The sequence below is a fragment of the Battus philenor genome, unplaced genomic scaffold (genome assembly GCF_028537555.1).
Source record: "Battus philenor isolate CCGP_79_NKW_IND1 unplaced genomic scaffold, ilBatPhil1.0.hap1 SCAF_6, whole genome shotgun sequence".
Classification (NCBI taxonomy): Eukaryota; Metazoa; Arthropoda; class Insecta; order Lepidoptera; family Papilionidae; genus Battus; species Battus philenor.
This window is the reverse complement of record NW_027181726.1, coordinates 13,734,816-13,759,510: the sequence shown is the minus strand read 5'-3', so window position 1 is coordinate 13,759,510 and position 24,695 is coordinate 13,734,816. Positions and strand designations below refer to the sequence as shown.

The following is a 24,695-nucleotide window of genomic DNA, read 5'->3' as shown; positions in this document are numbered from 1 at the left end:
ATGAGTGGAAAGGGCGCTGCTGGTAGAATTACCAAAAATAAAAAAAAATTATCAGCTCCGAGACAAAATTAGATATTCTGTGAAGATTTGATCAGGGAGAGAAGGTTGTGAAGATAGCAAAAACTGTTACTCCGGGTGCAACAACTGTCAGAATTATTAGAGATCGAGATAGGTATAAAATAAGAGAAACTGCAAAATTTTGCAACATCATTAGATGCTAAAACGATGACCCGTACAAGGAGTGCTTTGATCAAAATGTAGTTTTATTTGGATTGAAAATCAAATTGCGAAAAGAATACCATTAAGTAAAATGGTAATTCAGACGAAAGCAAAAAGCTTATTTGATGGCATAAGAAGTAAAGCAGTATCCAACAATAATGCTAATGGTATTAAGAATGAAACATTTGAAGCTAGTCAGGGCTGGTTTGAGAGATTCAAAGTTCGAGCAAATCTTAACAGCATTGCTCTTAAAGGCGAAGCAGCTAGGGCTGATATAACTGCTGCAGAACGCTACCCGACAGAGTTAAAACCATTAATTCATGAAGGTGGCTATGATTCGAAACAAGTTGACGAGACTGGGTTATTTTGGAAACATCTACCTTATAGAACTTTAATAGCTAAAACAGAAAAATCTGCGCCAGGATTTAAAGCTAGCAAGGATGGACTGACTCTTCTTCTTGGTGGTAATGCAAATGGTGATTTCAAATTTAAACCACTTCTCATTTACCAATCAGAAAATCCAAGAGCTATGAAAGGTTGTTCAATGAATCTGCTTCCTATCCATTGGTGAGCAAACAATAAAGTATGGATGATAAATTCATTACTTCAAAACTGGGTTTCAACTTGTGCTGTTCTAGAAATTAAAGCTTATTGCAACAAGGAAAACTTGAACTTCAAGGCTTTGGTCCTAGTAGACAATGCTCCTGGCCACCCAGTTTATGTTGATGAGTTGTCAGAAAACGTGAAATTTGTTTTTTTTGCCTAATACGACACCAGTTATTCAGCCGATGGATCAGGGAGTAATATGGACTTTAAAAGTTATAACCTTCGACGTGAGACTTATGTGAGACTGATGGACAAGATAAGCCTACCATGCCAGAGTTTTGGAAAAAGTTCAACATTATGAAAGCCATAGAAATTATTTCCGAATCGTAGGAGCAGGTTAAACCATCTTGCATGAATATGGTGTTTGGCGCAAAATATGGCCTGAATGTACACCGAAGCACTGCAGAAGTTGATGGTACACCAGCTGTTTGTCATGAAATTTCTAATTTAGCTAGAGAGTCTAATTTTGAAGTTATGGAGGAGACTGACATAAATGAATTGCTAACCATGCACAACCAAGAATTCCCTAATGAAGAACTATTGCAACTGGAATTTCAATTTGCTAATGAAGAAGATGACAGTGACCGTTCAATAAAAATCTCCAAAGAACAAAATTTAACCTCCCAACAAATTTCCAAAGCGATGTGTTTGATTGACGAAGCGATGGAGATTTTTTTAAAAAACAATCCTGACAGCGAAAGAAGTTTTAAAGTGTCCCAGGCGGTAGCTACGAATATCAATTGCTACAAGGAAATTTATTTTACGTTGAAAAAAAAACCTGTTCAGCAAACATTGGACCAATTTTTTGTGAAAGAAAGCAGACTTACGACTACAGCCACTATGGACAGTGATTAATTTTAATTTTGTTTGTCATAAATTAATTGAATAGTATATTTTGTTTTAATTGTTTAATAGTGTGTTGTAATGTAGTGTGTTGTGCTTTTTTTTTAAAAGAGAATAATAAATTCATATAAATTTTTAAGTCTAGTTTCTGGTTACAAAATAGGTAAATATTTTTCCAATTTATTTATTGGCAGAGTTTTAGTATTATTTTTGTTTTTTAAATGTTTACATTGTTCAATTTTCTTTTTAAAAAGTAGTATTTTCGTAACCCTGGAACCTATCTTCGATCTTTATATGTTTTGCTATAGAAATTCTTAATTCACTTTGCGTCGTGTTTTTTTGGAACGTAACCACGACGCAAAGTGAGGTATTGGTGTATATCCTTTTTTTTTCTCTGTCACCACTGTTTCGCGCGCTTAGTCACGTGTCACTCTCAGTGGACTGTTTGGACGCCATTTGTAATAGTTATTTCGCGATATTTTCAACCTTTTTAATCATCGTTAATAGTGATGTAGAAAAGTTAAGTTGGTGTTTTATTTAAGTATTATTTATATAAAATGTTACCAGTTATTTTAATCCTAGTAAGGAAGTATGTAAATTACTCAAATAAAATAATATTGCTAAAATTCTTTTCATAAAAAAGTATATTTGTTAAAATATTACAGATTCAATAAAATCATAGACCTTAAATGTAACTGTCAGATTAACGTGTGGTTAATGTAATCTACAGTGATGTTACAGAGCCAATAACAAATTAACGCGACCACTTACGTCGACGAGTTGACATTTAATAATTCATACTTAATGTCGATTAAGAAAAAAAATTATTTCGTAAACGTTTTTATTCTCATAAAACGTAGGCCATTACTATAGTTTTTGTCGGTCGGTTGGTGCAACGCAAGTGGACACATTAACAACGTCGCTTGGTTGTTACAAAGCGATTTGGCACACGCACCTAACGAACTAAATAAGCGATAACGATAAATGGCGCAATAAAAAATAAACTCGCAAATAACGGAGAACCGCCCGGGTTCGATTACGCTAATGGAAGATACAATTACTTAAATAATAAATTGTTAAATTGAACAAAGCATACAACATGAATATCGCTTATCGATAAGTTTTGCCATTAGACTTTATTTAAACAATTAAACTTTGCTACCACCAAACATGTCTACATCACATAAATTGCCTTCTTATATAGACCCAATAAAAAAAATTAAGCTAAAGCGCGGGAATTCATAATTTTTTTGACAGTTTTTTTAAAGTGTTTTGTTTATTAATTTATAATTATATTTTGATAGAATCAGACATATTTATGGTAGCTTTGAGTCAACAATCTCATTAAAATACAATTTACAACTAAATGTCTGTGACATTACTATAGCACACTTCACATATATTCAAATCATATAACAATATTTTTTCAATACATTACATACATTATTTTCATCACATGCACCTTTTAAGTCATAGTTTACTAAATTTAGTATTATAGAAGAGACAGACACCTATATATAAATATTAATATTACTATAACAAGGATTCCTATAGACGGTGCTTTTTCAAACTTTGAGCGGTAGATGTAATACAAAATGTACATTAAATAGTCTGCAACATTATTATTTTGTATATATTTAAGTTGCTAAGATTTGTTCATTATCACTGCTAATAAAAGTATTAAAAATATTTAGTTTTTCATTCGCATATTGCTAATGCACGGCTATGTGCGCCGCCATTTTGTTGCTGTCATATGTTTTTAACGATTAGTACAGATAATGAAAAACCTAACTTTATTTTTTTTTACTTCATTCATAATCAGTCTTATATGATTATGAATGAAGTAAAAGTACTAGAAAAGTAATTGTTTTTAAAATTAATACCGTTACAGCAAAAACATGTTAGTTTATTTTTTGTCACTTCTCTGTCCTCAGGTTTTGTAATTAAATAAAAAGAAGTAGAATTCTTATAGTTAATATATAATCTGTTTGATAGCATGTATATAATAATTATAAACTTTTTTATAGAATATGTGTAAAAATGAAGTAATTTATTACTAAATTAAAATATCCAAAAAAATATTCTAACATTTTAAGTTTTTATTTTAATAGCGGATTATTCTTAATGAGGCAATTCAAACGACGGGATTCCTGTGCACTAGCAATTTGCCCATTGTTCAATAATTATATGTACTAATAAAGTACTATTAACAAAAATGTTTTTTATGATATAAGTTCACATATTTGTCTTAGAAACTTTTAATTCAAAACTGCAACGGTAAACATGATTTAATTTAAACAAAATTACTAAGAATAGTTACTGTTAAATAAAATTACTGTGAAAATATTAATGTTATATATGAATATATAACATTGTATATATATGTCAATGTATGAACATTGACTTAGAAATCGACTCAAAATTCATTATTTTTCTTTTAAATCATCGACATACTTTGACTTACATATATTATTCTTCAAATGAATAAAGGCTATAGAACTTGTGTGCAGAGACATTTAAGAGATTTCTTAAATATTACTGATTATTAATAATTCATAAACGAACACCTAGTAGAAATATTCCAATAAAATGTACATAGAATGGCAAACAAAAGCTATATGTCTAAAGTTTTGTACAATTTTAAAAATTACAATAGATTTCAAAACGTTTAAATTTTTGAACACTGCATTTTTGAAAAAACCTTACACATTATTTACGCAATCATTACATTTTTAATATCAACCGAAGAGTTTGTCAAAGCAAGCGTGGCAGTATGGCTTGTCGTTTTGCTCCTTGAAGGTGCCTTTATTTAGTTGTCGGAGGCAGAAGGCGCATACGAAGTGTTCCGGATGGAACTTTCGGAACATGGCAGTGATGCAGCGGCCTGCTATGGGCTTGTGACAGCCGGCGCAGAGGGAGCCCCGCTTCCCGTGGTAGTGCGTCTCGCAGTAAGGCTGACCCTCGTGCTCGAAGAAAGACCCGCCGTGGAATGGTTCACGGCACTCCTGGAATTGTACGAATCTTTTTATAATTCACCCATTGACTTTGAGGCAGTTTTTACTGACTATCCTGTAAATCCAAACAAAAAAAACTGATCCGATATACAGGGTGATTGGTTATGCATATAAAAGCTTTAAAGATGTGAATAGCTTCAATAGTCAGCAATATGCCTAAAAGCTTTTTCATCTATTTCCAATTACCCTGTGTATAGGCATCATTCTGAAATATGTTACATTAACCTATTTTTGGTATTGGAATGCGATAGGCCAATAATTTATGGCGGTAAATTAAAATCCAGTCAATTGTTTTGTTCAGATATATACAATCATGCAGTTTAACGTAATGTTGTTTAGTGGCACATATCTAGGACATATTTAACATATACGAACTATTTATACTTGTTAAGTGTTCGTAAAAATAATTGTACTATATTTAAAAAAAGAAGTGTCTCCTTTTTCATGTATAATTATTATTTTATCTATATCTGCATATCATTACTGACAGGTTTGAATTTTAATTGCAATATCTCAACATAAATTTTTAAATTAAAAGGAAAAATGAAAAAGATAATATTTAAAAGTATTTGTTGTTGCAGTAAGTACTTGTTTTTTTTATATTCGCTCTGCACTTAATAATTATTAAATTTAAATTAATAGTCTTATTTTAAAATAAAATAATTTGTTAGTATTACGTAAGCATATTGCAACCCTATTTGTGTAATGTTATATAGGATTAAATAATATAAAATTGCAAGTTTCCCTTAATATACAAAATTATTTTATTCCTGTACACTTACAGAAATATTTGAAACATTATTTTTATAATATAAATTTATTACAACAAAACATATTATATAAAGCTCATAAATTATATGCACGAAAAAACAATCGTGCTTTTTTTAAAAAAAAAGGCGTAATGTAAAACGCAGCTAAAGGATTTGGAACTTACAAAGATGGAACACAGACGAATAATTATATTTTCATTGTGTTTCTTTAAGAAGTTTGTGAGCATTGTTTGTGAAAAAGATTTTCACAAACACTAGTAAACTGCGACTTAATAAAAGATTCAAAAGATATTTCGATATCAAAAATATTAAGAATTGGTTTAATATTTCAGATGATGAATTTAAAAAAATAAATAAAATAAAATTCATTAATTTAACATTAGAACACTTAACAGAACTCTTATTGATCGTCAACTTTTTTAAAATCTATTTTATTTTTGACTCTACTGTGCTTCTCAAGGTATTATAGTTGTGGAGAAGAAGCAGGAATAAACTCCTAACTTTTTGTACAGTAATACCCCGCTTTACGCGACTCCGTTATACGCGGTTTCACTATAACGCGAATTGCAAATTTCGCGCTCAAATGCCTCGAATTACGCGAAAGAGTGTATATAAATATAATGTAGTCATCAACTTCTCTATGGTGTTTTGACCATCTGTCAAACAATTAAAAACAGTGTTGGGTGTTATGAACGTATTTTACAAGAACGTAAACAAAACGTTACCCAAAAGACAATAGAAGTATTTTTCCGTAAAAAAATAAGAGTATGTGTTGTATAAAGTGTTCCTAGAATTAAAGTGATTGATTAAAATGATTTGTATTTTTTTGTAATAATTTTTGACTATGTTTAATCATAAGCCTCGTTATACGCGAATTTCAGTTACGCGATTTTTTTGGAACGTATGCCTCGCGTAAAGCGGGGTATTATTGTATTGTCAAATGCATCATACGTTTCTATAGGGCACATATAATCTTATATGTATACTAAGCAAAATTATTATCTTTATTTATGTAGTCATTATGTCAATTACATTTAATTGACTGGTTTCTTCATCATCATATACCACCAAAGATTGTCAGATAACCGTTCTTGCGTTGCCTTGACCTTATGTCGTCGCTCTACCTGGTGGAGGGACTGCTCATAGCGCGTATCGGCTCGTAGTCGCCTCTTGAGAGCATCCCCCAGCGGCCTTCAAACGAGCAATTCTTCGAGCTAACATCTCATATCAGTTTCATTCATTCTATCGAGCAACAATTATACCCCCGTTATTCATTGCAATCTAGGTGATCTAGAGCTTTCTTTATTAGTTTCATCGGAAACGACCACATCTGTCTCCAAACATTGCGGTATTTTGGATGCGAAGATGTTTCGGAGTTTTCCGAAAGTTGCCTATCCGAATTGGATTTGGCGAGTGATCCCTTTCTAGAAGTTGGACTTAGATGGACAGTTTGTCCCAGGTATGCATAATCGGTTACAGCTTCGAGCGTAGAACCTTTTGCAACTACTAGAATAGGTACGAATGGAAATTAGACTTTAATTTCGTATCGCCTATATTTATTTTGCGGTCTACTTGTACGGAGACTGTGTTTCTATATATATTTATTGATTTAATTTTTTTTTATTTCCGCCTTAGCAACGTTTGAATAGAGTGCAACGAGATAAAAATACCGTTCGATCCGGTGGCCCATAAACATGGCGGGCGGCCTGATTCGAGCCGTCAGTGTGGCTGCGGACGTCGCGACGTCACGGGCGACATCTTTAAATAGAGCGAATGAAACTTTACCCGGCACTTGACCCGATTCGTAATTTTTGCATATCCACTATCGTGCATAACACGATACGAGGTCAATGCCACGGACGGGCGCGGCCTTCGCAGTGACGTGCTGTGACCCTTTCCGGTCATAGCGTCACGCGCTAAAAGCCCGCGCTTTTAAATGTCATCTGTCATTTTGTTTTATTTTTATTTTTTAATTTTTTTATATTTTTTTAATAATCTTTATTATATAAATCTTAATATTACATATAAGTTATAAAATATATTACATAATTTATTATTGCCTATTAAGTACTCTAGACTAGACTTTGGTTACTTTCTTTCATTGTATAATAACTATATTGTGTTATTGTATAATCTGTGTTGTGTGTTTGTGTCATCCGTCACGTCACCAATCAGACGAAGGCATAGCTGTAAAAAAATTGGGGGGAGGGCATTCGTTTTAGAGATTTAATACTGAGAGTAATCATCCGTTATTCCTCTTCATCTACTCCGACGCATTTGGGGCATACCGGCTTTCCTTCCATGGCATAGAAGGATTTCCCTTTGACTGGGTTTTGGCATTCCTGTGGGGAAATTAAAACTTACACTTTGTATTTAGACATACTAATCCTGTTGAAAGTTTATATCCTTTATACTTAACCCGGCGTAGACGATTGGCTGAAATTAATATACTATACCTGTCATAAAGCTGCCGCTATTGATTCTACTAGGATAATCAAGACTGATACTGACCTTGCAGACGAAGCAATCTGGATGCCACTGGGTGTTAAGAGCGGAAATGTAATTCTCCATAATAGGTTTGCTGCAACCGCCGCATTTGGGTGCGAACATATCGAAGTAGTCAGCACGACAATATGGTTTTCCGTCCCTTTCATGGAACCCTTCTTCTCCGAATTGCTGGCCGCACTGGGCGCAGAAGAAGTGCTCCGTGTGCCAGGTCTTCTCCAAAGCAGTCACGCATTTCTGTAAACAAAAACATTTTTAAACGCATTAAAAATTTAGCAAACAACTTATTTTATTTTTATAAAATTTCTAAAATATTCTTCGCAAGAAATATCTTGTATCAACTAACATCAAGGATCGGGCCATTGCAATAGGCGCATCTAGGCGAGAAGAGGTTATGGTAATCAGGCTCGCAGTATGGTCTTCCATCGCGCTCGAAGAAGTTCCTGGTTCCTAATTCTTGATTGCAGTGGGCGCACGTGAAGTGCTCAGGGTGCCATGTCCGACCCAGCGCGGTGATCACCTGCATAATCAAATTTTATGGTCACTGAATGTTCACACTAGTAAAGCGAACTGAAGTCACTGATTTGAGTAATCCAATTTCTCCACCTGTCCGACGATGGGCTTCTCGCAGGCGTTGCAACATCCCTTCTGGGGGGTTTGTACTCCTTGGCGGCTCATGTCTGCCCGGAGTGATCCGAGCATATGTTCTAAAGAAGCGGATTCTGCCTGACGCGGGTTGCTGCGGTAGTGTTCCTCCCAAGCGCGCTTCTCCCTATATATGTGCGCTCCGGTATCCGAAGGAGCACTGTTCACCTGAGAAAAATAAGATTATTGCTGACTTGGAACAAAAGTTCAATGTTATCGAAGATGGACGGAGTGACGTACGGCAGAGGACCCGGCCGGTGGTAGTGGACTGGAGCGAATGCGGTCCGAGTGAAATCTTTGACTATGTACTCTAATATTATATGCCCGCGGCCCCACTACGCCTGTGATGTAACCGTGCGTACTATCTTTAGACGCGAGCGTTAGAACGGGCTAGAGGGAGACGGCGGCGCTGGAACGCTTCGACGGCTGGAAATAGCAGTCGACCAAGAAAGGCGACTTGTAAATATTATAATAATCTGAAAATCGGGTGTTCGGTGGTGCAGTGTGCCGAGCCCACACACACGCAGCAAACGAGTTTAGACTTTAAAAACTCTAATATAGCATGGTGTTACTTTTCAAGGCCGTAAACTGGCCTTGCCATTGTCCTATTTAGAAAGCGTTTTCTTTGCGCTTGTATATCTGTTACTGTATTGAATTATGTAAACGTAGTCGTGTTTTCTTTATTTCAGCTGTACGTAAACCTTAGTTTGTATGACTCACTAGAGTGTTTATATTACTCTGTAAACAGACGCTAATCTCAAAGAAAATAAAGTATTGTGGGATAAATAAAACCCTGATTTATGAACGCAATTTGGGGAATGATACATTGACGCTTAGATTGCTGCATTAAGTTTATATGTGCTGTTGATATCAGGTCAAGTGTCTTTTTGGCACCCGAGGCTTTTGTGTGTGATTAAATTTGACTCTTGATTATAAGATTTTTCGTTTACATTATCGAAAATTATTTTTGATTTTTATATAGGTAATATCAAACCACAACTGTAAAGATGCCATTTGATCGTAACAGCAACTAAAGGATTATCACGATTTTATTTTTTTAAAGAAACCTTTACCCCTACTAAAGGACCTCGGCTCAGGTTATCACTAGTAGAGAATACCCGCTTAGTTTTCTGACATTTAGGTGCCTGAGAGGGCCGAACATCTACTTGGTTGATTGTTGTTGCCTGGTCAGTATAAATACTTTTCCACCACTTCGGGAAGCGTTAGTTCTGGGATAAGAAGTGGCGGAAGAAACTCCAGCAAAACTTCTATCTAGTACAGTGTTTGCCAACGAGGGGCCCACGCCCCACAGCGGGCAATTTGATTATTAAGGGGGCAATTCGAACGTAGACTCGACTCGAGTTTAACTCTTTTGCTTTAATATAAAAAATATATATGTTTCATAGGGTGCCAGTTAATTTTAGAAAGGGTTAAACTAAGGCGGGCTATGGATTATAAAATGTTGATAAATACTGATCTAGAATAATCCTTTGACAATCTATGCATCGCTGTATCCTGTGAAACCATTGTGAAAAGTATTACTTTTTGAGAATCACTTGGGTTGGGTATTTCTCACAGCGTTTCCGAACGCAGTCATCTTTTTTTCGATATCTTGAAATCGCAATAAATGAATGTCGCATGATGCAAGATCGGGGCTGCAAGAAGGATGACTAAATTTCACACCTGCCGTAATCAAATAATCGGTTGTTCGTTTTACAAAAGCGCTGAGATCGTTACAAATCGGTAAAAATTCATACATAGAAAATTTTCACATGTTAAATTTATAATAACGGAAAAAGTAATTTTTGATTACCGCCAATTTGTAAAAAGACAGTCACGTAGTGTACATGTAAAGCCTAATTAAGAGTTTTTCGAATATTAAAACTTTTTATCATATTTAATCCAGAAAGTTTTAAAAATTCAGTGTCAATAACTTCTTGTATCTTGTATGTAGAAATTCGAATAGAAAATACGTCAACCTTATTTAGAGATTGGGGCTAAAAAACGGAATTTTAAAGTAATTTTTAAGACAATAGGTACGTGAAATGTTGTTTTAGCGAATGGGAGGATTTCTGGGATTCTTTGAAATAAATCTTTTCCAATATGCTTTTGTGGTGCTAAGAAACTTTTGCAATAAGATAAGAGACGAAAGTGTGTTATAAAATGAATGTCTACCTTGAAATCTGATAACGATGCCATGAGATCATCGAGTTCCTTGGTGGCGCTAGAAGCATGATGGTGATGACGAGCTGCGATGGTAGGTGGCGGCTGCTGTTGAGCCTGAGCCGGCTCTACTACCGTCTCCTGGACGGTCACCGTCACCTGCTTAGTACCTGGCCGCGGCAGGGTGCCCGATGACGGAGGAACCGGTGATGGTGGTACAGGTGATATCGAAGCACGGCTAAAGAACGAAGAAGTTATGGTTAGTGATTGCAATTTAATAATTACATTTTTTATACTGTGGGGTGTTTCATTTCATACGATACATACTACATACTTATTTAAGGCATACATTTAATACATTTCATTATTAAAAAAATATTAATTAAAGTTGATTCCACTACACTTTAAAACTTACGTAGCTTTTTATTATTCATTTTTTTAAACTCATATAAAAAATATTATGCTAAGCGTTTTGCATAAAGAATATTTTAATTTTTCTCCTTTATGACGTCTCCTAGACGGAGGTGATAAATTAAATTATCACAGGACGGGTTAATTAAATAAAGTGTCTAAAATGAAGCAGTTTGTCAGTATAAAATATCGTTCAAAAGCATTATACAAATCCGCGGCTTTTAAGAAACTGGTACAAGCGCGATCATAAATGTGACAAGAATAAAATAATATTCTAATTATTGGGTAACATATAGGTTTTTTTTACTTGACTTAAACGTCTATTTAATCGTTGTTCGTAGATTTCGCGGGTTCATGGGAGCAGAATGTAGAGAGCGCTAAGCCTGAAACTACTCACAAGGTAGCGGAGATTAAGATCTCCCCGGGGGGCTCGGGCCACTACATACTACAGTTTTTACCAATAGGCCTCCAAGCTCTTAGATCGCTTAGGTGAAAGATAAGCTGGTTATAAAAAGTTCTAGATAATTGTCCATTTACTCATACCACGTTTTATGACAGTCATATCACTGGCATTGTAGTGTAACTTTTATTATTTACTAACTGTTTTGATAGACTTTATACTGTCAGAAGTTATTACTGTGTTGCATTCCAATAAAAAAAAGTATGACATATTACAGGGTAATCGGTATTTTGATTAATGTGAAAATAATAAACTAATTATGTTTATACTAATGCACGATGCAGTTGTCAAACGATTGATACAAAATTCGCAGTACACAAGCTGTCAAACGAACTAAGTTTGTTTTTTTAGTTTTTCGAGTTACTGCGCAATTAAAAGAACGTAATGACAAAAATGCTAAAAAAGACTAAACTAGAACGGAACAGAGCTTCCCTATAATGACTTCTTTCAAATTAAAGCAACGACTAATCTGCGCCAACAGAGACCACAAAAAAACAGACGGTAATAAAATATAGTAAATCATTTCCAAGCTTAATTATTATCTAAAAACCTTTACTGTGTATATATCTTTAATAAAATTTCTATTTACAAGTCACATTAAACTATTTGCCTAAAATTATGTCTAAAGAAATATTTAAAATAAAATCTCAACAACAGGATGTTAGTTTAGTTTTCCCGGTCATTAACTAATGCTAGAAACGATTCGAAAACCCGGAAAAACGGACGCGCAAAACACATGCTGTCAAACAATTGAAATTGGCGCCAATTCAAATAGTGATACGTGTAACGGTAACCCATCCAAAACAAAGTCTCACGTCGTTGTTTTAGTGATGTGTGCAAAATGTATCGCAGTGTTACAAATCTAGTTGTGTAGACATTCAAATGTGAATGTAATCTTAAATAGACTAAAGAATGGCAGAAAAATGACAGCTGTATTTTTTTTTAATTTAAGCCTTTACCGATGACTACAGCAAATAAATTATTCCCTTAATTTTTTATAAGTGGAATTAATTAAATGACATGTATACACGTTGCCAGTTCTCCGACTACAGATATCATAAGCACATAAATCTCAATAAATAATGCTAATTATATAAATGTATCAACAGGTGGCGGAACTTTAGAACAAACGCCAATTACGAGCCGGAAGGGAGGGGCTGCGCTCTATAGCCAAGTGCGACCACAGAGTAAACATAGATCGTAGTCATTGTGGTTTTGAACAGAACATACATTTAATTTTTAAAAGTACCAATAACATTTATTAAAAAAAATACGTTTCCCAAAATATTTAAAATGTAGCTATTTCTTTCAAGGTTATGTGGAGAAAGAGAACTACACCAATAACTCGCTTAGCGTCGTTTCGTTTTACGTTTTTCGTTGTTGCGTTGTTGCTTAAATTATACTAATACAAAAATACTGTGGATCGTTTGTCTTTAATTTTTTTTATTTTCTTTTTTTATTAAAAAGATGCCAACACTTTAGTTTCTAATTGCGCCTTGCCATCAAAATTTAGGGATTCCCTTTTTATAATTAGCTGCTTGGCAAACATTGAACCAATTTTTTTGTGAACGAAAGCCGACTTAAAACAACAACCACAATGGCCTCATCAGACAGAGATTAATTTTAATTTTGTTTTTCATGAATTAATTGAACAGTTTATTTTGTTTTAATTAAATACGTTTTTTTTCCTTTTTGTACGTAGGTTATAATTTTTTATATCACTTATGCTGCCACTGTCAGGACATAAACTTCCTCTAAGTTGCAAATTACGAGGCACAATCTAACTTACGGACGGATATGCCAGATTGCTTATGATATATCTCTTTACTGTTTAAATTTTTAATTTTTTTTTGATTTTTTTTTCATTTCCTTCTTACAAAGTATACGGCCGCCCGCGCGTTCTCCTAGCAATCTAAGATAGTAGACTTCTTTTACTATTCTACTACGGCCTAGATTTAAAAAAAATCCTGCATTGTCTAAGACCCAATTACAGTAGATTTTTTGGCAGATAGAAAGACGAGCAGAAGTTTGAAGTCCAGCGGTGGACATCTTATATTTAAAATGAAGATGGTGACGAAAGGCAAATGCATAAATCTGTAGCAATCCATTTTCAACAATTGCAACAACTTGAAACAAACCTACCGCAAAATGTCAGTTTTTCAATGTAAGCGTACAAAGGCAAATAGTTGAGGGTTTAATGTATTAATCGTAAATGTAACTAGAGTATAGAGCGAGCAGACTCGTAAAAACTTTTATGACGCAAATGTCTGTTAGGAAATCGTTATGTATTTTAATGCTTCGTACACTCATAAAACAAGCCCTTGAAACGATAAAAATATAGTTGACGCGGCGTGTTTATTATTGTATATATATTAAACGTATTTTTGTGGGTTATTTCACTGGTGGTCAATCTATTTAGCGTCTGGCTGGTTTTAAATAGTATGAAAGTCGTAGGCTTGAGATAAAACCGACCTGAATAAAACGTTACATAAAATTCGTTAGGTTTTTAAACGGGGAAAAAAGATAACGAATAATTAAACAATTGGACATACGACAAAAATATTTAGATTTATCTGTGTTCGTCTGTTTAAAGACGTATTTGAAAACTTCTCATTCGTGCACTCTTATCTAAGTGGTATGACCACGACTCGGCCGGTTCTGATGCATCTGCTGCTTTAGCTAAGCGTCGTCAAGTAGCTCTGTGTTTGGCGGAATGGGAACATCATTTACTAACTTATTTTTTTCATGGCCTCCGCTATTGAAAGCCTATCTATGGACCCGTATCTATTGGTGGGACATGGACTTATTTTCTTTTAATAAAATTGTTCACGTATATTATTTTATTTTCGCGCTCTTCTTCCATTCATATCTTCCGTACTTTTATTTCTTTCTACAAGTCTTCTATCGTTCCCTTTCATTCAATTTCCCCTCATGTTCGACCACTCTTTCTTCTCCCCATACTTTAAATATTACAATTCTTTTTATTTTCAGTACATGTCTTTCTGGATGTTACATTTTTTACTATTTTATTTCATTTACTTATTTATTTTTAGGCTATGTTTTACAATTTATTTACCGACTTATTAGTGTCAGTTTTGATGATGTCCGTCCATCTCCTCGGAGAGCTTCCACGAGGTGTATCTTCCACTTTTCTTTGCGCCACCAAATGTTCCATTGAGTAATCCTTACTGGTTATATGTCTAAAGAACTTTGAAGATTCGTATAATAGTCGAATATAGTCGACTATATTGTCTGTCATTTATATTGAGTTCTTTCGGGATCGGGACTTTGAAATAGAAATTATTTAACAGATTAAAAATTGGATTCTAATCCTTTAGTCTATATGCGTTATGAACATAGTGACTTATTATCGTCATCCAGCTCAGCTAAGGCGATTTTACCATTTTGATAATATTAAATTATAGGAACGCGTCGATACTTCGTTGGCCGACTTCAGCTATGTATCTATTTATTTAATCGCTAAAGTATTTAGATATAATATCATAGTCAAACTCATATCTAGCATAAATGAGGAGCTATAGGCACATACATCAATCACCCGTTACATAGAATATACAACATATAAATATAATGGTCTATTATATAATTCTCTGTCATTACTAAATATAATTTCAATATAATAGAACCATATGTATGTATGATACCCCAATTTCAGAGGTACAATTATTGGAATAACACTGCTAAAAACAGGTCTCTCCCATAGATTTTCAATATTCAACATCTTCTGACGACCTTAACAAAATTGCCTGTCTATTTTCTGGAAGGACGTCTTACACTGCGCTTGTCGGCCCGGGATCTTCACTATAGAACTTTAAGACTCCTGCGGCTATCATTTCATTGGCTTGTCCACCGTCACTTCAACATAACTCGTAATGTGAACACGACTTTCTAATTTTATTGGGTAAGCTGTCGCATGTTAACCACGCATGTTGGTTGCCTCACATTGTTCACAATCCGACAATGATAATAATACGTAGCGTTCGAACCAAGTTTCTAGAGAGAGTCCTCGAGGCCTTACTACCTTAAAAGAAGTCTCTGGTTTTTTTTTGGTTTCAGGGGAGGGGGATCTTCCGGACGTTCAAGATGCCCTGCCTCTGGGGAGAGGACAGGGGTATGTGGGATTCCTAGGGGGCCCCCACCTTAAACTCCCGCGACTCCATAAATGAAGGCTCTAGGCTAAGGTGCCTCTTTACCCATTCAAGTCCGCGGAATCTGTTAGCCAGTAAGGTAACCTTTTAAAATTATCTCCACCGCTTGGTTACAACTTCTATTATGTAGCGCATGCATTTTAAAATGACCAATACTTAATAAGCAATGAGAATGAACTAAATGAGCAATAACACTATCAATTTATTTAGGATAATCCTCGTTAGTCGACGGTGATACATTGTATAAAACTGTTGCGTTTATTAATAATTCATAACAGATTCGTGTGCAATAGTAAATGTTTGACGTCGAAAGATTTATTCACGACCGACAGCAAATGTAAAATAAAATTCGACGTAATTCATTCGCTAAAAGGGTTTTCACTACTGTCTTATGATTAAGTGGATTTTAGTTAGCTGATAAATATAAAAGATGTGTATAATTATAAATGAACATTTAAATAATAAGGTTCATTAAATTTTCGCAATTATTATTTCATATATTTCAAATTTAATTCGTATAGTATAAGGTATTTCAAAAGTCGTCGGTTTCCCAGGGGTGTAAATAAAGAAAAATTTGTTTTCGTCGTCGTTTCTGCCCATAGACGCCCACTGAAAATCGTAGGCCTCCCAAAGATATCTTTGGGAGGATATGCCATTATCACCACGCTTGGCAAGCAGGCCTGGACCTGCTGCCTATCCTCTGGATATTCGTTTGTGAGCAGTGGCAATGCCATATAACTTATTCATTCGTAAATTAAATAAGATTGTATCCTTGTAATCGACACCGTGATCTATGATTGTAATACTCCGTCAAAAACTTATAAAAAAATTTACATCAACCTGTTATGAGAATGAAAAATATTTTAGTACGAAGCATTATTGTTTTTTTTACTAATTATCATTGTTTACTTTTAAATACTTTGTTTTAAGTAATCTGTGTGAATAATAATTAATGATAGTTGATATTAATGGAAATTTTATCTCTATATTTTGTTAAATTTTGCTAAGAAAATTATATAAAGTTTCCAACCTAAACGCAACTTCTTTAAATTGCTAGTTATTTTGTACCAATGAGAAAAATCTACAGATAAAATTATAACGTAATTAGTCTAAGGGAATGTGACGCAAAAATTCACATTAAAAAAGAGGTCTTTTATCAAATACATTTTGCGAGGGTTTCGCAGTAGCAATATGTGTTATGCTTAGCTATTGTTATGTATTTGAAAAAAAAGTATATATAAAAGAAATAACTTATTCTATGAAAAGATTATTAGAAAAGAAATTTGGTTTACAAACAATATAATTACGTTAAAATATGTATCTATTGGATGGAAATCATCCTTAAGATTTATCTACCGAATACTAACAGAAATCCTGACCGACTGAAACGCCATGATTTACAAAAACTTGGTAATAAATTATGAAGGGTGTAGTATCTCCTGCCAAAGAGGACACAAGAAACAAATCTGATTGCAGATAAGCGCAAAAAACATTTTTTTGTATAACGGAATATATGTAGACTGGTGCTAATTCAATGGTTAAAAATTGACATGATTGTAGCGGGTTCAATTCGCAGATGAAGCGATTTATATTTTAATTCAGGCGAAACAATCCGATAAAAATCGGCGGATACGATCAGAAATTGGTGAATAATAATAATGATTTATTTTAGAAATATGATACATACTTCAAAATAACATTAAAAATTATTTAACACAAAACAATCATCATGATCAAGCGGCCTCAAAATGTTTATTTCACTAATCTACATTCGGTGTAACAAAATTACAAGGTTATTATTGGCCTTGCACATAGGCTCGAAAAACCTTTTGAAAAACGATAAAAGCTTTTTAACATATTTATTATTATAAGTAAATCTCAATCAATAAAATTTATTGATCATTAAATTCTAAAAATATCTTATATATAGCAACACCGCGGGTCGATCATTAACAACAACACTGGCGGCGTGCGGTGACGTATCGCGGTGCTATTTTTGTCCGCGCACAGAAATATCCGACGATTTTCACACGGCCCGTCGTCGCTCGCGAGCGCGTCGAGCCAAAATATCTTCACGGACCAACACAATGTGATATGTGACTTGACTTTTTCAAATCTCAAACATGATAGAAAAAAGTAACTAGGTTTATCTTTTTGGCATTTTTCGACACTGTTAACTTTTGCAGCTTTAACCCTTCGTTTGCCGCAACATGGCTCCGGTCAGTGTTTTAAACGAATGTTTTTAAATGACAAAAGAAATAATATCGTTTTTGATCCTGTGGTCTGTGGGTCATCCAGAGCAAGCGATATTAAACTGTATCTCTAAGGTGATTCGATATACTATACCCTGCATTATTTCGGAAAGATGTGACCCACACGCACCCGGAGAGTTCGGACAGACATGTCCATAGGCAGTTGACAGGTTAATAGCTACCTAGAACTTAGCAACTAGTAGATCCAGGTTTTCTATAAGTTACAATAACCTCTCTGAGCACCGTTTTGAAGATACGTTATTGTTACAAAACTTCATGAAATTTTAATAAGAAAAAAGTGCTGATAAAATATCAGCAGTATAGACGTTTTAAATAAAAACAGAATATAGAATCTCAAGGGGGTGCCACCGCCCTTCGTACTGAAGCTCTTCGCGGAGGCAATAGCTGGTCCAAAGCGAAATCCAAAGCCTCTTTTCATCATAAACATATTACCTAGTCCTCTAAAATGTTTAACTCATTATAACAACTTTAACTAACCACTTTTTTGTATTTCTACCTTTTCCATAGTATAGTTGTCTGTAAGAGATTGCCTTATGTGATACGACTGCCCTATGTACTCTTTTGTATATTATTGTGAAACTATTTTAATGTTCTCTAGCGTGTACAATAAAGAATAAAAAATAAAATAACGACATAAGAGGTAAATATATAACATCACAGACAGGGCAGCGATGGCTTAGCGATACAGGACTGAGACGTGCGATCGTATGCCACGGGTTCGATTCCGGGATACATTTTTATATATAATTCCCACATTGCATTAAATATATAGGGATGCGTTTGTTCACAAACAAGTTTCAATAGGATAGACAGCAATATTAACGTGTATACTGTTTGTAGATAAGTCAATAAACTTTGTATGTGTGTAACAAATGAAATTAATTTTTGCATACAGGTTTAAGGTTTCACGAACTTAAAAACACTTGTGTGCAAATGTACGAACACTACCGATTTTCCATTTAATTAACACCTTTAAGTTCTGCCAAAAGATCTTTGACTAGCGAATAAAATTCTTTAGTCATTAAGAGGGTTATTGCAAAAGTGATCACAAAAAATAACCAGTCCGATTTTATTGTGGGATCTCTGCTTTGACTAGGGTGTGTATGGAACCCTCGTTAAAAGGTACCAATATAGAGAAACTCAATTCTATTCTAGTTTCTTTCAAATAAGTCTCTTCTAGCATTATTATCACGTACACAGTAAATCTGAATCTACCAAAGTGTATAATGATATAAGTAAATAAACTAGCTAAGGATGTCTGTGAATTGAAATTGTGCAAGTTAGGTTATTAGTAAAACGTTGTACAACAGATACTAAACCTACCCACTGATACAGTTTCCTAAATTTATTTGCGTAACCCACATTTTAGTTAGGTATTCGACGACGTACGAGTTTGTATAAGATGACGTATTCGATAAATTATATCTTATATATTAATAATACACATACATAGTTCTATTTTCAAATAATCCTTGCAACCTGAGGATTAATTCGAGGTGTGAACGAAAAATACGGTGAATGAATTTTTATGCCAGGAACTATTACATCTATTACGTCGTATTTATTTACGTCCATTAAAATAAATACATTCGATAATCTAATTCATTGAGATAGTCTGTAGCAAATTCGAAAAAGTTTTAACTTTTCTATCCACTTATCGTGAATTTATAACAACGCGATAATATAAAATCTTGTTTTAAATTGCAAAAAAGCGTGTATGTAGTGTACAGTGATAGTATAACATGGATTCTATTCAGATTGTAACAATTAGCTAATACAAGTCAGGGGAAGCATCTGACATAGATTTTTTTTTAGTTTATTAGCTCGCGGATCCGCGAGCCCTGTAAAAGCCCAAACGGCTAACAGCGCGCATCAACATTCGAATATAGCCTATAACTTTGAAACCTGTTTACATGTGGTATGAGATGAAGGCGGGAATGAATCGGTAGAGGATCAGCAAAGGTAGGGGCGTCTTTAGACCTCAAAAACCGATGAAAACGTGCAAATAGTAGCAAAAGTGGTTCGATCAAACAGAGAGCTTGCCGAGAAACTAAACGTCACGTAGGTGCGTGCAAAGCATTTTAACCAATGATTTGCAAATGAGACGAGTCAGTCCTGAATTTGATAATGCAACGTACCACACCAAATATGATTGTATGTTCACACCTCCGTTTTGAAACAATTCCCGATATTGAACGTGCTTTCCGATAGAAGCATATTAGATATGCTTGCAATCGTAGAATAAATGTATAAATTAGTACATCGCTAGCCACGGAGAGTTCTTTATAATAAAATTAGTCGCCGTATTTTTGATTATACCTCGTAGTCCTTTTGCCATATAATACCTTATTTCTATATTCGTGTTCCTGGCTGTGATGATGAATACTAATAGATATGTAGATAATAAAATAAACCAACCTCGCCTTTCTATATTAAAACTTTACACCGCCCTCTTTTACGATGTGACATCGTCGTTTTAGGCCATAGAAGCCTACAGCAAGACAAGCGTCTACCAAAGACATCTATTTGAAGATATATCACAACCACAACGCTTGTCGGGTTGGCAAGTGTAGTGTAGTATAATGATTTAAAAAGGGATTATAATATAACATGTACTTATTGATTCTTTATCTACACGATGATTAATTATAGTTTTAAAGGCTTTATACTGGTGAATATATAGCTTATTTGCCAGCAAAGAGCTTTTAAGCTTTGTCACCTATTATTTTCTCTTTCTTTCCATGAAAGCTTTGGTTGAGGATTCGACGAGTTGCTCCCACAGGCCCCATACGCTGCTTTTCTAAGTGTTTTCGTTATAGTGAGACATATTACCACCTACACAGAGTCCGCCCATCCCTATTCGATCCAATCAATCTGTATAAAGTGATTACTATGAAATTCTATTGGAATTCGAGTGACCAATAAAATCTGGCAGTATCAAGTCTACAAGTACTAATAGTAAACAATAATTATTTTTAATATGTAGTAATCTAAATTTTGAAAACTCTTTTTCTCACTACATTATCATTTTGTTACATCAATTGACAACAAATGGGCTATACATTAACTCCCTAAAGCTTTTTTCAACGTATAAGATATCTCGTATAATTTGATCATCACAAAATTTTTCGAAAATATATTTTTTTTTTGGTTAAAAAGATAATATTTACTTCAATGCGCTAATTATAGAATTTTAGGTGAAGTTTTTCATAATATTGTTCATAAATAAACGGTGAATATGTACATTAATGGACAATTATTTTTATCCTGTTTACGTATGTTGTATTTATATCATTAATATTTTAAAATATGTTAATCTGTCAACAAAATGGTACTCACCCATTTGGTACGTCTGTGCTAAGCTGATCAAGAAGAGAGTCAACGGTGGGCCGAGTAGAAGCGGGACTGGTTGCGCCGTTAGCTCTCGAATAACCATCTGTAACAAAAAAAATTGTATTGTTCTTAATATAAACACGTTTTATACCGATAATAAAGCAGAACAATATTTAAATATTCTGTAACTCTTACATTCGCGAATACGCGAGGTTGTACAAAAAAAGGCGACACTACCCTCATCTAGGTCATGTCCACAGGTTCTTCTCAAACGAGTTAAAGTGCTTGGTCATAAAATCCCCTACGTTTGAAAATTTCTCTTCTTGTTGACTCATTACTGTACTAAATCATTTTAAGAAGATTTAAAAAAGATTTGATCCTATCAGGAAATTGACGGCGCAGTTGTAGTGTATATATATGCAAGAATTGTAGGTTTTGTAACGATGTTCGTTTTGTAGATTTTATAACAAATGGCAATTTTAATTCTCTCTTTCTTTTATTGCAACGTCTTGCAAATTTTTTTTAGCTTTTAGGACCATCAAGTCCATTGTGAGTATATCGCCATTTTGAGATAATATACTCCGTGGAAACGGTCATTAGCTAGAAACCATTGGCTTGAGGATCCTTAACCCTACGTGTGCCGCAACATGGCGCCTATCAGGGATAGGAGCAATTTTTTTTTAATGATAAATTAAATATTATTTTTCATGATCCTGTGGTCTGTAGTCATTCAGAGCAAGCGATTTTAAACTGTATTTTTAAGGTGATTCGATATCATGTAGCCTACTTTATTTCGGACAAATCTGACCCGTACGCATCCGGTGCGGACAGGTACGTTTATAGACATTCGACAGGTTAATCCACCATGAGGTAACAGTGAAGGTGAATGGACTACAAATGTTACTTAGTACTTTAGTTGTAAAATATACTGATTTTATTTCGGCGTTTTGTTTAACCGTATGTAAAGTGTCAAAGTTATACAGGGTGAATTGCTTTAGGTGTAAATGTTTTAAAAGAGTGAATGTATAGCTGATTTTTAAAGTTTTTAAGCTTCTGCACCAGTTTCCAATTGTTCTGCATAAAATGATCACTTAAGTATTTTTATCAGAATGCAACAGGCCGAAAACTTCAACTTGTTATAGTAAAATTCTGCATGTACATACAAATATAAAATAAACAAAATAATATTCTTCTTTACGTTATTTATTATTTCTGGCACCATTGATTTCTGAAAAGGACGAACCATACATTGATTGACATCTTATGAGCTACATATACAACCTCTTAAAACATTTACACCTGTAACTAAACACTGTATATTTATACAGAGTGTGCTGTCCCACGGAAGATATGAGCAATTTATTCTCAGATGTGCGCATTATTTAATGGGTTTTAAAAGAAAAGACGTCATCTTTAAAGATGTCCACGTAAAACTTTGTCTGTGCCAAGACAATACAAATCGTTAATTTTCTAATCGAGATAAGCAGTACCGGACGTTGTGTGCTCGCTGCCAAAACACGATGGAAAAACAAATAACTATTAAATAGACTAATTAAAATATTTGTAAGTTGTCTTTCGAAACATTCACATTTTTTTCAACGGGTGGGTGACCCGTACAAAAAATAATCGCCTCATTTGGTAAGCGTACCAAATGAGGCGATTATGGTATATCCTATCCATAGATATATTTCCTGGAGGCCTATGTCTTGTAGTGGTCGTCTATGGGCTGAAACGACGACAATGTACAAGTAAACACCAAAGCAATTTTTTAATTATATTTAAAAACTAGCTGATCCCGCAAACGTTGTTTTGCAAAAAAAATTAAAGTTTTTAATTAACAAATGTAAGATAAGGGTTGATCGTAGAGGGTGAAAATTTAGGTTTGTATGTATTTTTGTATGCTGTAACATAATAAAATAAAAACCAAAAAAATTGTCTAAAAAATTAAAAATAAAATTTAGGGGTGGACCACCCTTATCACTTAGGGGTATGGTAAATAGATAGTAGCCGATTCTCAGACATACTGAATACGCATGTAAAATTTTGGTAAAAATCGGTCAAGCCGTTTCGGAGGAGTTCAAGTTCGAACACCGTGACACGAGAATTTTATATATTAGATGTATTCCAACATGATGCCATTGAATATTAATACAATCCCTTGGCACAGAGTCCTGCGCGATCGATCAATGCTGGAAATTATTGTCCGTTGTGCAACATGTCCCGTACATCATGGCGCGCTTTATTTAGAATCGCTGGGTTGCCAAGCTTCTAATTATTAATTGACACGGTCGTTCCGTTACATTGCATACGCTGTCAAATAATTCCACACAGTGACACGATATAAAAAATAAAAAAATACCTATAACTCGAGATGTGTATATTTATGTACGCCGTGATTGAATATAGGTGTAAAATCTTTAAACGAGAGAATGCATAACTCTCCCATTTTATTTCCACTTGTGTACTGACTCATCACTATATCTCTTGAACCATAAGGTTCAGAGTCTTGGAACTCGGTGAGAACATTCCTTTCTCCATGTAGTAGTTAGCTAAAAAGGGACTTTATAAAATTCCATCCGGGGGGTGGGGGGAGAGCGTTAAATTCACCAAATTGGCTAGGGTCAATTAGTTCTCTATATTAGTGTAATAGCCCAAGCGATGGGCGTCATTCCTTTTCTAGTTATTCTTTTTTTTTTTGCGTAATTTTCTATTTACCTAAGCAACTAAGTTTGAGGAATCTCTCTTGAACTAAAGCGGGCAAGTAGCATTGACTGAGGTTCCTTGGAGTAACCAGGTCTTTTAGGGTCGTGACGTTCACCATGGTTCCTTTACTCTATAACGATTCTGCGCCATAGGTTGCAATCGTTGGCTACGTGTGTGTAACATTAGAAACTTAAGTTCACACATCCTTCCGCTTAGTAAACTAACAGCAGCAACTTCAACCGAGAATAAGTAAGTCAAAATTTTACTGTCTGAGTTTGTGACTTTGCTTGTAACGATACCCTTTTTGAGGTCCTAAATCCTTGCGGGAAATAAGGTAAAACTAGGCACAAGGACCCCATGAAATGGAATCACAGCTAGGGCAACCACCCGTTATATGTTTAGCTTTCTTTTAATGTAGTCGATTTTAGGTGTAAGATATGTATCCCAAGTTGTGAACCAAATAAAAAAAAAATTAGAAACTAACACTGATATTTATAGAACGTAAAACCATCAGACAGAATATGTGCATGGGAATGTTTTTAATTAAAAATATAAATCAAACCTAGAATCAACTACAACAA

At 34.4% G+C, this 24,695-nt stretch overlaps 2 protein-coding genes across 7 annotated transcripts in view; one reads left to right on the top strand and one right to left on the bottom strand.

Moving 5' to 3' along the window:
• The first annotated feature begins 310 nt into the window (after nucleotides 1-310).
• LOC137930378 (tigger transposable element-derived protein 1-like) lies at nucleotides 311-790 on the top strand. Its single transcript, XM_068773621.1, has one exon. The coding sequence runs from the start codon at nucleotides 311-313 to the stop codon at nucleotides 788-790; it is 480 nt and encodes a 159-aa protein (XP_068629722.1).
• A 1,504-nt stretch (nucleotides 791-2,294) lies between these two features.
• Pax (Paxillin) overlaps nucleotides 2,295-24,695 on the bottom strand; it is a 100,226-nt gene continuing 77,825 nt past the window's right edge. For 5 of the 6 annotated variants that reach the window (XM_068773214.1, XM_068773213.1, XM_068773215.1 and 2 more), the window contains exons 4-9: nucleotides 21,418-21,514; nucleotides 10,778-11,003; nucleotides 8,564-8,770; nucleotides 8,304-8,477; nucleotides 7,964-8,194; nucleotides 2,295-4,673 (exon numbers count right to left, since the gene is read on the bottom strand). In XM_068773214.1, coding sequence (XP_068629315.1) covers nucleotides 4,407-4,673; nucleotides 7,964-8,194; nucleotides 8,304-8,477; nucleotides 8,564-8,770; nucleotides 10,778-11,003; nucleotides 21,418-21,514 — 1,202 coding nt within the window. In that variant the 3' untranslated portion in view covers nucleotides 2,295-4,406. Of the gene's footprint in view, nucleotides 4,674-6,998; nucleotides 7,795-7,963; nucleotides 8,195-8,303; nucleotides 8,478-8,563; nucleotides 8,771-10,777; nucleotides 11,004-21,417; nucleotides 21,515-24,695 lie in introns of those variants that run through there. The other variant, XM_068773216.1, reaches the window with a different exon arrangement.

Excerpts from the sequence above, each read along its gene's own strand:
- LOC137930378 (XM_068773621.1), top strand. The coding sequence starts at position 311 with ATGGTAATTCAGACGAAAGCAAAAAGCTTATTTGATGGCATAAGAAGT.